Raw genomic sequence first — 15,254 nt, forward strand, 5'->3', positions numbered from 1 at the left:
ACTTATACTTTTGTTTCAGTATATGCAACAAAAATATACAACAAGTTTAAAAGAAAAAGCACAGGAGCAAACTTTCCATCAAAAGAAGATAAATAAAATATATTAAAGATTGCATCAATTTTGAACGCGCCATAGACATTTATTTAAGAAGCATATCTTAAACAATCTTATTTGCATCTAGTGCATATAAGATATCAAAATAATTGAAGATATCTACAGCAGCGTGCAAAAGTAACCAGACAAAAGCATAGCTTGAGAAAACTTTTGAATGAAAAGTCCAATTTCTTTAAAATTTTCACTGAAATGTTGAAAAATTGATTACAAATCTAAAAACAAATGGGTTTTTACTAAATCTAACCAATCTAATCTTAAAAGTTCATTTAATTAAAATTTGCGCGTGCAAAAGTATCCGGACAGAAAAAAAACTTGAATAAGACAGAGCCGTAACCACAATTTTGATATTGGGGGGGGGGGGGGGCCTGGGGTTTCTTCGATTGAAAAAAAAAATTATTGGGGGGGGGGGTTTTGCCCCCTAGGCCCCCCCCGTCCCCCGGCGGTTACGGCTCTGTAAGATTTTTTTTTTAAACATTTGTTAAAATGGAAATGCTTTTTATTTTAAAGTAAGTTGCTTTAGTACTTCGTCGGAAAGCCCGTAGCATTGATTGCTGCTGGAGAGTGACTAGACATTGAGTCCACCAGCTTCATAATCACAACAATTTTGATTTTTCCCCATTCTTATTTCAGATTATTCAATAAATCACGTTTACTTGTTGGTTTTTGACCTGAAATTTGTCGATCAATGAGCTTACATAGACATTCAATATAATTAAGGTAAGGAATTTGCTAAAGCTATTCGAATAATCGAATTTCTTTGGTCATGAAAAAGTTTTTCACAATGGTTGAAGTGTGCTTTGGGTCATTGAACTGCTAAAACATCTTTCTTCGAGGAATTTTGTCTTTAGCATGTGATAGCATCATTAACTATATCTTTGTACATATTTTTGTCCATTTTGCCATCAACCAAAAGGATCAGACCGGTATAATCTCTGTTCAAATTAGCCCAGTTCACTATGGTTCGATCTCTGTGCTTTACTGTTGGTAGATGGTATTTAGGATCATTTTTATGGCCATTTGGTCAACCGACATACTTAATATTATCAGATCCAAATAACATAAACTTAAATTCATTACTAAAAAGTACTTTTACTCACTGTTTTCTTGCCCAATTCAAATGTTCATTAGCAAATTTTAAGCGTGCTTTTCAATTCTTTATATAAATAAAAAGTTTCTTTGTAGGGCATCTTTCAAATAGATGTGCAGACCTCAAAAGAAGTTTGATTGTGTCAACACTAAATTTTACATTATAAAGTTCTTTAATTTCACCATTTACCAAGACAGCATTTTGCGTGGAACAATTTTCAGGGCTCGAGGATGGATATTTCAGCAGGATAATGACTCAAAAGACACTTCAACCCTTGTAAAGACTTTTTCAAAAACAAAAAAATTCAATTAATCAAATTGACATAGCAAGTTCCTGAACTTAATTCTATTTAACATCTATGGGAACACATAGATTGACAAATTTTAGGTTGAAAACCAACAAGTAATCAAAATTATTGTGATTATGAAGTTGGTGGACTCAATGCCATATCACTGTCAAGCAGGAATTAATGCTAAGGGCTTCCCGACAAAGTCCTAAACCAATTTAATTTAAAATAAAGTATTTTCAATTTAAAAAATTTAAAAAAAAATCTAATTCAAGTTTTTTTTTCTGTCTGAATACCTTTGCACGCGCAAATTTTAATTAAATGATCTTTTAAGATTAGATTTCTTAGATTTAGTAAAAATTAATTTGTTTTTAGACTTGTAATTTGAAAGAAGTTGGACTTTTTAATTAAAATGTTATCTAAAGTTATGCTCTTGTCCGGTTACTTATGCACACTACTGTATAAAGAGATGCCTAGCGTTAATACGACATAAACCAAAAGTTAGTAGATGTTAGATGCATTTTAAAAATAGATTTGCTTTATATGATTAAAAGGTTTAGAAAATAAAAACAAATTTCAGAAATCTTTAACTAAAGATCAATAAAAACATTGGATTTTTTATTAAACAAAGTTAATTAACTGTTTGCACAATTAACAGAAACTTCTCCACAATTTGTTTAATTTTAGATTTAGAGTTACAAATAATAATAATAATAATAATAATAATAACAACAACAATAATAATAACAATAATAATAATAATAATAATAATAATAATAATAATAATAATAATAATATATATATATATATATATATATATATATATATATATATATATATATATATAAGCAAAAACAACATAACTGTTGTAATTTTCTTAATTTCAATGCGAACATGTCAAAAACCTTAAGGCTACAGTCAAATTAAAACGTAACCATTTTAAAAACTTAGGTTCATAAAAAACTGATTTGCAATTTAATGGTAGAAAATGCTTTACTGACTTTATTTAGTTATGCATTAAAGCCTTTACGATAAAAACAATGAACTTTAACAAGCTCGTTAACCAATTTACATAAACTTTTTACTTATTATTGGATCACTACTGAGTTTACTACTCAGTAGTGATCCAATAATAAGTAAACAAATGTATTTGTATGAGCTTGACAATAGTGTTTAAAGTCATCATTAAGTACATCGTGCAAATTTAATTTTTGTTTGTATATCGCATAAAGGGGTCATCCTGCGCAGAAATTTTGGATGACCAAATTCTACCTTAATGTATCAAGCGTTAGCACATGAAGGCATCAAATAGTAATGATGATCTTCATTTATGGTTTTGCTTTATTTCTTTGCAAGTTAAACGTGTTTAATGTATTGAAATCTTTTGTTGAAATACAAAATATTTATAGTTACATTTGTGTAGATCACAATGTGTTTATAGTTTTAAGACAATTAGAATATGTTTTTATAATTTTTATGTATAGTATTTCATTGAGAGTATTTTTTCGAAAACCTCACGATTATCTAATGTTATCATGGAGTCAATGAGTTCTGATTTATTGGATAATCAATGTAAGATATTCTTTTTATATTGCATCGCAAGAAATTTCCTTTGTACAGTAATTGATATAAAAAATAAAACAACAACAAAAAACTCATTAAGTGTATATATATATATATATATATATATATATATATATATATATATATATATATATATATATATATATATATGCACCTAATAAGTTTTTTGTTGTTTTTTTCTTTCTTTTTTTATACTTCTTTTTTTTTTTGTATTCCTTATAATATGTAAAAATATGTATGACTTAATTAATGTAGAAGAGATAAATCTATTACTTTCTTTTTTAATCTTATTACTAACTTTTATAGTTTATTTTACAACTACTTTACTTTTTGCTATTTTGGTTACAATTTTGACAGGCAGAAAAATATGGATATCGAAAAGTACCAAACGTTAGGTCATGCAAGCATCAAATTGAAATGATGGTAGAAGTTTAACCATTCGCTGACCTTAAACTTTTATATGTATTGTTTTGCAAGGTAATTTTATTGAAATAAAAATATTTGGTAATATAAAACTTATTGTTTAAATGACTGTGCATTTTTAGTTTAAAATATCCCACATTCCATTTCATATCACCCGTGCGACTTTTTTGGGTAGCCAAACGTCACCCCGCTTCACCTTATTCTTACTTATTTGTTTTACTTTAAATCTTTAAGTTAAAATCTTGCATTTGTCTCCCAAAAGTCTCTGGCTTAAAATCTCAAAATGAACCAAAAGTAGCATAAAAAAAAGCAATTGCAAAGCATCGGCTTAACGCCGTTTGAAAAACGGCTGCCATGCATAGAACATGCCTTGAACGGTGAATAAGACTTGGATTGGACCATACTTGTCGGCCGATGGTGGGCCAATAATGACGACGATGGTGGACCATGCATAGGCCAACCATGGCGAATTCGCTGGGTAGTCGATTTCATTTTTTCTTTTAATGCCGTGCAGTGGAAAGGAAGGGATGAGCTGGCGTTAAGGAAAGGAAAAACACATTTAAAAATTTATGCACGAACTTGAACTTACGTTACAGGACAAAATAATATTTTTGATGAATTAAAAAAAATTTTAAGTTCCAAGTTTTCAATAAGTATTCTAACTTTTTATAAAGTTTACTAAATTCTCTTAGATAATTTTTAACTTTTTGTAAAAGTTCTATTACTTTGTTTTTATAAAAGCTCTAAACTTTTTTTTAAGGATAAAATTAGAGCTTATTGCTTAAGTTCTATCAATTAAATAATTTCTATAAAGCATCATTACCAAATACATATAAATAATATAATGTTGTAGTCAGGTTTCCTTTTCAGCTTTTAATGTACTCCAAGAACACATGTTGTTTCAGAGCATAGATGAATATTGTTTGAATATTATTGAATATATTGTTGAATAGTGTTTATTGAGAAAGTTTTACAAATTCTTCCTCGCTTATGCCGCATTGAAAGCCAGAGTGGAACTGAACAGGCATCAAGCAAAATTTTATATTACAAAACCAACACTCAAAAGACTGCTTAATTATATTGCGCACATAATAAAAAGATAAAATTAATGTCTACGTAAATCGCAATGATTTTAAAACAATTTTTGAGCTTAAAACTTATAAATTTATTTCTAAACTTTTGCGATTTCGTAGTTCTTGTAATTTGTTTAACCTTTTTGTTGGCAGTTTGAGTAAATTTGTTACTTAAGTAATAGAATAAAGATTTTGCTATTATTAACTTTTGACTTAATTAATTAGTAGAGTTTCCAAACTTTGAAGTTGTTGCAATACATTTAGCGATTTTTTTATTTCTTTCCAACTGCTTTTCAAGATCATTTAAAATTGACATTGTCTTTAGATTCTGAATCAAAATGGCTTCTTTGTTTACTGCAAACTCACGCATTATCAAATCTTTTTTCGCATAAACTCGATCATGAATTAAAACCTTTTTGTGAAACTGGCCCAACCAAAGCATCAACCTTTAAAAAAAAAAAGTGTTATCTAAAGACTTACTGTCTAATTTAGTTATTTAGCATAAAACACTAGTAAAAAATTGAGACTTTGCGTTTGTATAAGCTTTACGAGCGGGGGCCCAAGATTAACAAATTATTTAAAGATAGAAAGGAACTTAAGTAATTCGTAATCTAAGTATGATTTAAGCAAACAGTTTAAAATGTTTTGCTTTAAAATATCTTTTAAATGAATTAATATTCAAAGTTTTTTAGTTCATAATTACATTCAATGGATTTTTTTTCTTTGTAAATTATTATTATTATAATGAATTATAAAAAAACGAGTATATTTTGTAATAGCAAACTAGTTTCTTTATTATTTATACCTAAAGTTATTATTTATTTGTATGAATTATTTATATGTGGAATATTATTTATTTACAATATTTTAATTTTTCGAATTCTATTTCGAATTCTTCCAGTAGCAACTTTCTTTTAATCTTATTCGATTTTTTTTTAAATATATAATAAAAGACTTATGAAGTTTCATAGATACTACATACCTAACATATATAAAGATATTATATATATATATATATATAATATATATATATATATATATATATATATATATATATATATATATATATATATATATATATATATATATATATATATATATATATATATATATATATATATATATATATATATATATATTTTATATATTAATACACCATAACAAATAAAAGAATTTTTAAAAAAGCTAAAAATTCTAAAAAAATCAAATCACTAGGAGAAATTTGTTGCGTATGTGTCATGATTGAGCCTATTAATAACTTATATTAGTTATAGGTAATTCATTAGTCCCAATAAGCTACGGATGTCTGAAAAAAAAATTATGCTCTAAAACTTAATAAAGAAAAAAATTTAATGAGACAGTCCTGCTACGTCAGAAGGTGTTACTTGATCTTTTTTGTTTTGTTCATTGTGAAAGTTTGCCTTACGTAATTTATGGACGATCCCAAATTTGAATAAAAGGAAAAGTTTTTGTTTAAAGTGTTTTGGTCTAATTAGAACATTAAATAGGATAGACGCGACTTTTTCGTAAATTGTTCAAGCCAAACTTTTTAGCGTATGTGACGTCACACTAACTAGAAATAAGATTTTGGTTAAGCTTTTTAAGATAGTTGCTTTTATTTAAAATATATAAAATATATTTTTATGGGATATATTCTAATAAAGACTAAAATAGTAATTTCAATGTTACTTCTTTAAAACAATTATTTATTATTATTGTAATAAATACCAACTCTTAAGCATCAAATGATATATATGTAACAGTTTTATAACTTTTTGCGCTATTGTATGCACCATTATTAAATTAATTAAAAAAATGTAACACCAATTTTGAAAAAATATAAAAGTATCTACAAAATGTAAAATTTGACATAGAGAAGATTTTAACTGCGACACAACCGTAACTGCGCAAAATTTTTTAGCTTAACTTTTAGATAAGCGTTTATAGTTTTTGATGGTCTAAGATCTTCTAAGTTCTGCCATTTGTATAGCGTTACGTACAAACGTCTGTAAGTGTAAACGCCTTTAGCATATGTTGAATTTGCCGGCAGTATATGGAATAATCGTTTTTAATATATATATAAAATGAGAAAACTTTAAAATTTTATTGTAACAATTAAAAATCATTTTGCTATATTATGATTTTTTTGCTATATGTATAAATGCAAGGTTGAAAAATTTCGAAAATTTTTACCCTAAGAAGAGGATTCAAACCCCTCGAAACAACACTAATGACAGCGCACTATACCACTGAGCTACAAATAATATGCATTAAGGAGAAAAACTAATTATAACTCTCTTTAAAGCTTATATGCGGAAAAGGTGCGAATGTTAAATTTTCTGCTTTCGAAGCAATTTTTCAGAAAGAATTAATTTACTAATATATATATATATATATATATATATATATATATATATATATATATATATATATATATATATATATATATATATATATATATATATACACTGTGTGACAAAAGTTATCGTACACTTTAAAAACTTACTAACTCTTAATTTAGAATAAAAGAAATGCAAGGAACAAGTTAAAAACTGAATAAAAACTATTTTATTTATAATTATTTAAACAAAAATTGAAAAAACAGAACAAGAAAAAAATTTTATTTTAATATCTTGATGAAAAAGCAAGAAAAGTAACAAAAAGAAGGTGACGAAAGTTATCGTACGCTTTCAAAATAGTACACTTTGATAAATATTATGGGAACTAAACTTATATTTTAGTATCGTGTATTTTGTCCTTTAGCTTTTACAACAGCAGCAAGACGTCTTGGCATCGATTCAACGAGTTTTTTTGTAATAGACGGATCGATTGATTCCCACGTCTTTACAATTTGGACTTTTAACTATTCAATGGTGTTTACACCTGTTCTATCTATTCGTCTATCGATTTAATCCCATAAATGTTCTATTACATTCAAATAAGGGCTTTGAGGTGGATGATTTTGTATGTCCCAACCTTTTTTTTCCATAAATTCCATCACATCTTTGGCCTTATGTTTGGGATCGTTATCTTGAAGAAATACGAAGTCATCACCAATACCAAGATTACGTGCTGATTGTTCAACATTTTCTTTAATAATACGTTTATAGTAATGTTTATCCATATTTCCTTCAATAAATACTAACATTCCAACACCTGCTGCCGACATACATCCCCAAACCATTACTGATCCATTTCCGTGTTTAAATGTTCGGACTGTAGTTCCATTTTCTAAGCAATTTTTTGATGAACGCCATACACGAATTCTACCATCAGATCTTTTTTCATTAAATTTAGACTCATCTGTCCATAAGACTTTATTCCAGAATGAGTCTGGCATATCAATGTACGTTTTAGCATAGTTTAATCGAAGCTTACAATTTTTATCACTAATACAAGGAACCTTTCTTGGAACGCGACTCACTATTCCTTGTCTTTTAAGACTTCGAATGACTGTTTTTGGACTAATTTTAACCCCCAAATCGTTTTCTATTTTGCAAGCTAAAGTTTTGGCACTTACAAAACGATTTTTCTTGATTGTGGAAGCTAAGCTTCGTTCAGCACGCTTATTCAGTTTTTTTGTACGACCACTTCGGGGCAAATCAGCTAATTTTCCTGTTTTTTTGAACTTGTTAATAATTGAAGAAACTGTGGATTTTTTAGAATCAACAATTTTTGCAATACAATCTAACGATTTTCCTTCATTCCAATGCTTAATTATTAGCTTACGAATTTCTACAGTGGTCTTAACCCGTTTCGAGCTCATTTTACTTTTTTTTAACCAAAAAATTCATTTAAAACAATTGAAAATAATCTTAAAGTGTTTATAGTTTACTTTATTTTCAAAAATGTATGAAAAATGGTGGACATAACGGTTTGGAGTTGAATAAATATTAGTGTACGCCAAGTGTACGATAACTTTTGTCATCATCTTTAATGTACTTTTTTCAAATTTTGAGCCTAATTTTAATGTTATTTCAATATAAATTCCAAAAAATTCATAAATTAACAAAATAAATACTATTAAAAAAAAAATTATAAATAAGTTTCATTAAATATAGCAGAAAAATTGTGTCTATATTGAATATTTTTTTTTTTTCTTAGCGTACGATAACTTTTGTCACACAGTGTATATTTATATATATATATAAGTTAAGCTTTATAAGTATTTCGACTAAATTTAGGCAATTTCCAAGCATTGGCATAAATAGGTTCTGATGTCAAATCCAGTTTATTTGTTCAACGATATTTTCTATTGTACCAAAAAAAAAAACACTGTGCTAAATAATTCAAGAAATATTTTGCATCTATCTTTTACTGATTACGATTAGATAAATTAACACTTTGACAATTGTAAAGAGATATTTTGTTGATCTTTGAGCTTTTTTCTAGTCATAGGATAAACTTTATGATTTTTACCTCATTTTAGTATCAAATATATATTTTTTTAAATTACTGTTACTGGAGCCTTGGATCAAACAAATCCAAATCCAAATTGGTTTCCTTAACAGATTGGGTAAAAGACTTTTGATCTTTTGTTGTAAACTAAATTAGATCAAAACATGTCAGCGTGATTCAAAATTATATACACACGTTTTTTCTGGTGTTGTTTTAGGTGGTCCAAGAAGACCTAATTGTCGCATCAAAGAGCACCAGAGAAAAGCATTTCATTTTCAAATTTATGCCTGCCTCATGTCGAAAAAAAACCAAGAGTAGGTATCGAACCAGATATCAGTGACGGATCCAGCACTTTTTGGTGTTTGAACTAACATGGAGAAAATTTTAATCACTTGTATTTTATAATTAGGTCAAATAATGGTGCTTTACAAAATATAGCAATTATTGGAGGCTGGAAACAAAAAAAAGCCTAAAATTTTATACTCCAGCCTCAAACGTGAAAGCGACAAGTTAGTAAAATAATTTTTTATTTTCGACTTTATTAATCGATGAATATAAACTAAGTTTATATTCATTGATAAGTTTAAATTTTCATAGCATTAACTCAGCGTTCATAAATTATGACCATTTAAAGTTTAAATCCCTCTCAATATGAGGGAGTAACAAATTTTATATGGTCATAATTTGCGAACGCTTAGAGATTATAAAACAATATTTAAAATTTATCGATGAATGTAAATTTAGTTAATAATTGCAAAAAAAATTATTTCATCAACTTGTTGCTCTCTCGTTTGGGGTAGGGGAAATAAAAATTTAGGGCTTTTATGTTCCTAGCCTCCAATCATTGCAACTTTTTAAAAAGCATTATTATTTGACATAAGTAAAAACGTATTGTTTGGATTTTGCTCCATGTTAGATCATGTCATGCTCGATCTGTCACTGCCACAGATCTCTTGTTTCTGAAGCAAATTTATTACATTATTCAGCGTTTAATCACTGCAAATGAACAATAAATATTTTTATACATATAAATTTTCAGCTTAAGACAAATATTTCAAGAAAATAGCTAGCCCTAGCTAGCTCCTTAAACCCACTCTTCTTCTTTTCTAATAGTTTTTTACAAGAACTCTTTATTTGAAGTTGCTTCTGAACCTTCTCCAAGCTCATCTTGAATAAATTTTACTGAAAGCAGAGCAAAATTGAATTTTTTAATACGAAATTTTTTTCTTAAAAAAAAAAAATACTTATTTTGTTTGTCAGCAAATTTAAAAGATTTTAAAAGTTTCGGATTCATTGTATACAAAAAGTCTCAGGGAGTTTTATCCTTAGGTATTTTTTCAAACTATGCCTAAAACATCAAAAACTAACCAATTGTTTGTTTAAATATATAACGCAAAACCTTGTGACTGGTCTTTATCAACAAAAACTGCTTTCAGAAGGACTTTAGCTTTGATTATATCTCTTCAAACTTCCCTTTGTTTTTGAATGCAGAACTTTTAACCATTTTTATGTTGTGATCTCGGCTAAAAAATGTAAAATCTAGCACCAAATACCTTTCTGGTTTCATCATGACTTGAATTTCACCTCTGTAGCAGGCTCAATACCTGCTTGATCTTAAAAGCGTAAATTAAATTCCTAAAAATCTTGTTGACCTTAAAAGTAGAAATTAAAATAATTCAATGAAGATAAAATAGGATTTAAAATGACGCTATTTCTATTGATTTCATTTTTGCTATATTTTTACTGGTTTTAAGAAAAGTCTGTCATCTGAAAAAAATATTGGTTTAGAGTTATTTTTTTTTTATATTTTACATCTGACTTTAAACCATTTTGTAAACCATTGTTTTTAAACAGTTTGTTACTTTATGACATAAATTATTCTTAAATAATAAGACTTAAATATCAAAACTTATGAAATTAAGTTTTTAAAATTTGCCGAATCAGAAAAGTTGCAAGTCAAAAACTGCAATGCCCTGTAGAGAGAAATATAGTTTGCCATTCTATTGATCTCTTTGAGTATTTTATTACTTAAAATAAAACCCTGCCTGATTTTAGAGAAACACAACTTGAATTTCATGAAATTTAAGGCGTGTGAAACAGCTCAATATTTATTAACTTTCCACCTAATGGTCTGATTTTTTCCGCAAGTTCACAATAATTTCTGTACTCCTCAAAAGTCTAATTGTAAATAGTTTTAAAACTAGAAACTTATACACATTTTGTTTTGGCAAAAAGTTATTTTAAAGTGTAGTAGTTTTATTTTTATCTAACTATTTTTTAACCATTTATGGTTTTATGGTATAAATATTCAATTCTCCGGCTTTACAGTATTTTTTTCGACTACGGCTGTATGAAGCTCTCCGATATGATAGCAGAAGGTTTACAAGAATAATAATTAGCCAGGAAATTTAGCTAATCTTGTACAAAAGCTTTTTAAACAGTTGGGGCTTGAGGTGGGTGAACTGTAGGAGATCAAAAACATATAACAAATTTTTATTTCCTGTTTATTGCGCCTCAACGCTATCGTGTTTAAAAGCCACGTTTTTTTAGCTTTTATAGCTATATAAAATTATTATTAATAATTTTATATAGCTATAAAAGCTAAAAAAACGTGCTTATTAATATATATTTTTTTTAGCTATATTAATAAGCAGTTTAGCTGCTAATATCTTGATACGTTGTTGAAAAATTCAAACGTGGTTAAATAGAAGATCAAATAAAACCAGCTCATATCTTTTAAAGTACAAAGCTCGCTAATGGATAATGGATGATGAAAGTTATTTTACTCTCTATCACTTTAGTATCAATGACGTTGGCAACTACTTTTTAAGTAGCAAAGATCTTGCATCAGGTGAAGTGAAATTAAAAAGTAACTTTTTGCTTAGCTTGATTAAACACCTTGTAGAATATTAGAAGTTAATATCTTAAGAGTAAGAATGCAATTAGTCAAATTATATATAGAAAAAAGTGTTTGGCTGCTAGAGTCACAATAAATCCTGCCCTCATAAAATCATCCATTTTTCATAAGAATTAATTTTGCTGGTTGCTTCTGTTACCTGTTTATTTCGTCTTTTAATTGACTGCCCAAAACAAAGCCAATCCGGAACAACCATAGACTGAAATATAATCTGTTTTACCTCTTCTGTTGTCAGATCACAAGTAAAAATAGCCTTATTAATAGCCTCTAATCTTCAAAATTAACTCTAAACCGTTCTTTCTTTCTTCTAGATTCAGCAGAGAGTGAACATGACGAGCTCAGAGAAAGCATACCACGCTGAACGTCAAGCTGTTAACATAACAATTTTAATTACTTCACTTGATTGATGTTTCAGAGGGCAAAGCTGGTAAGGAATGTGGCTCGGTCCTTCAGTAAACCTTCTTTTGATTTTGAACTTTTGAAGGAGTGAAAGGGAAAAGATACCTACCACCGGGCTCTTGACATGCTGTATAATGTCCTCTTTGATTATAGCAGGATAATATTTAGTCGAACCTTCAACTATTTGAACCTATGTATTTTCAATTTTGCCATCAAAAAAATTACAATCAATAATGCTTATTCTGCATTAAGCGTCAAACTCTATAGAAAAAGACTGCATTATTCCTGTACCCATCCAAGCCGCCGTTGCAGTTGAAGCTATATACTGTAAACCTGTACCAAATAGTATGCTTGCTAAAGCTATATTGGAAATACTTTTATAATTCTTTTGTCCTCGTTAACATTCCTGAACTTCATTTTTTTGAAACATTAGATTGATTTCAGTAATGCTGTTTGTTACCATTACTAAATAGTTCCTCTGTTTTGTTAAATTCAAATTCAAATCTTTTTTTCTTACTTCTAATTGTTTGTTGCAGTTCTTTTTTTTTTTAACTTTAGATAAAGTAATTGAATTTTCATTATATAATGTTTTGTAAAATACTTTAGGTATAATTAGTTTTATTTATACATTTTTTATCTGTTATTCTCAACATAAGTAAAATACAAATGGTTGTATGTGTAAAGTTTTATTAGAATTTAATTAGATTTTGTTAGTTTTAATTCGTAACAGGCAGATATTTGTAATATAACTAAAGTTAATTTTACATTTGAATTAAAATTAACTTTTATTTATTATCAAATAATTAATTAAAAACATAACTAATTTAAAAAATCTGATCTCATTCTTCAATCTTCCTTCTCCAATTTTAAATAGTTTTTTGTTTTTATTGAAGTCTGCTTATCCCAATGATCCAAAAATCTCATGGGACATGTACCAGTAGTCCCTATCTAAGCTCTTTGCCTAAGTATAAAAACGATATTGAGTCTGCCAAGACAATTTATAAATGGGCAGCTTTTTATAGTTTTGATGTCACATATCACACAAAGAATTCAAAGTGAGTGGAACAAAATCTAAAATGCGTGGACACAAAACAGTATCTGTGGTTCTAATTACGAAAAATTTACTACAAATATGCAATTTTAAAACACGATTCCCGGTTGCTTAACATAATTTTTTTTGGGGTTTTAGTTTTTAAATTAGCTGTATACAAGTTTTTATATACAGGGTTTTCATCAAAAAAAATATTTTTAAAAAGTCATATAGTATGACACACCCTACTAATCATCTCAAGATTTTGAACATACTGAAGCGGAACTTGCAGCAACTAAATTCGTAAAATCATGCTCTAATGATGCGAATAATGATGTTGTACTAGAAAATTGCTTACATCAACAAGATTTTTTTGGAGGACTTGAACAAAATGAAGACCCTTCAAGATATTTAACATCTAATCAAAGTAAAACTAATCGGTTCAATGCCAAAATTAGCAACTGCATATGATCTTGTTGTAGCACTTCCAATGACTGTTGCATCGTGTAAACGTTCCTTTTTAAAAAATAAGATCAGCAAAACCTACCTACAATCAATGAGTTCTCAAGATCGACATTATGGTTTGACTTTACTAGCAGTAGAAAATAAGAAGCTATACTTTTGGACAAAAAAAGAATTCATTGCAAACTTTGCAAATAAAAAACACGTGTAAATAAATTTGCTGAATGAAAAGTTCTTTATACTTTAAAGCCAAAATTTTAAACAAAATTTTGCGCAATAAATAGAGTTTTATATATATAAATATTTATATTATATATATAAATTTTTATATACTTATATATATATATATATATATATATATATATATATATATATATATATATATATATATATATATATATATATATATATATGGATATACGTTTATATATATATATATATATATATATATATATATATATATATATATATATATATATATATATATATATATATATAAATATATATATATATATATATACGTTTATATATATATATATATATATACATATATATATACATATATATATATATATATATATATATATATATATATATATATATATATATATATATATATATATACATATATATATATATATAAATATATATATATATATATATGTTTTTATATATATATATATATATATATATATATATATAATATATATATATATATATACTTTTATATATATATATATATATACGTTTATATATATATATATATATATATATATATATATATATATATATACGTTTATATATATATATATATATGTATATATATATATATATATATATAAATATATATATATATATATATATATATATATATATATATATATATATATGCGGTAGTAGTGTAGTGGTAAAGCACTCGCTTCATAAGCGAGAGGTTCCGAGTTCGATCCCCACCACGTCCCTGGTAGTACCGCGCTCAACTTGTTTCTCCACGGTGCGGCCAATAAAAATATTAGCTAAAATTGGCGCTAAAGGAGAACCCATGGCAACGCCATCTACTTGATCATAATATTTCTTGCTGAATAAAATATTTTTTTTAAGTTTCCTAAGATACCCTAGTAAAGATTAGTCTCTTTTAATAGTATGGGTTAGAAATTTTAATAGAAATAGTAATTTTAATAGTAATGGGTTAGTAATTGCTCTTCTACCATACCGATTTTCTATTAACGTTATGTGGATGATATTATCGCTATTTTTAATTCAGAGTTTGAGGCTCAGGAATTTTTTACACATCCCAATAAACAACATAAAAACTTAAAATTTACGATTGAAAAAGAACAAGATAATCAAATAACATTTTTAGATGATCTTATTAACAAGTCTGTTTCGCTTTACACACAGTTTTATCACAAAAAAGCATATACTGGTCTTTTACAAAAATTTTTCAGTTTTGTTCGCTATTGTTATAAAATTAGTCTTAT

The 15,254-nt window shown here is 27.0% G+C and overlaps 1 protein-coding gene across 1 annotated transcript in view; it reads right to left on the bottom strand.

Moving 5' to 3' along the window:
• Positions 1–4,757: 4,757 nt before the first annotated feature.
• LOC136078729 (uncharacterized) overlaps positions 4,758–15,254 on the bottom strand; it is a 165,136-nt gene continuing 154,639 nt past the window's right edge. The window contains exon 25 of the mRNA XM_065794520.1: positions 4,758–5,013. Coding sequence (XP_065650592.1) covers positions 4,785–5,013 — 229 coding nt within the window. The 3' untranslated portion in view covers positions 4,758–4,784. The remainder of the gene's footprint in view (positions 5,014–15,254) is intronic.

This window comes from Hydra vulgaris, chromosome 03 (genome assembly GCF_038396675.1).
Source record: "Hydra vulgaris chromosome 03, alternate assembly HydraT2T_AEP".
NCBI lineage: Eukaryota > Metazoa > Cnidaria > Hydrozoa > Anthoathecata > Hydridae > Hydra > Hydra vulgaris.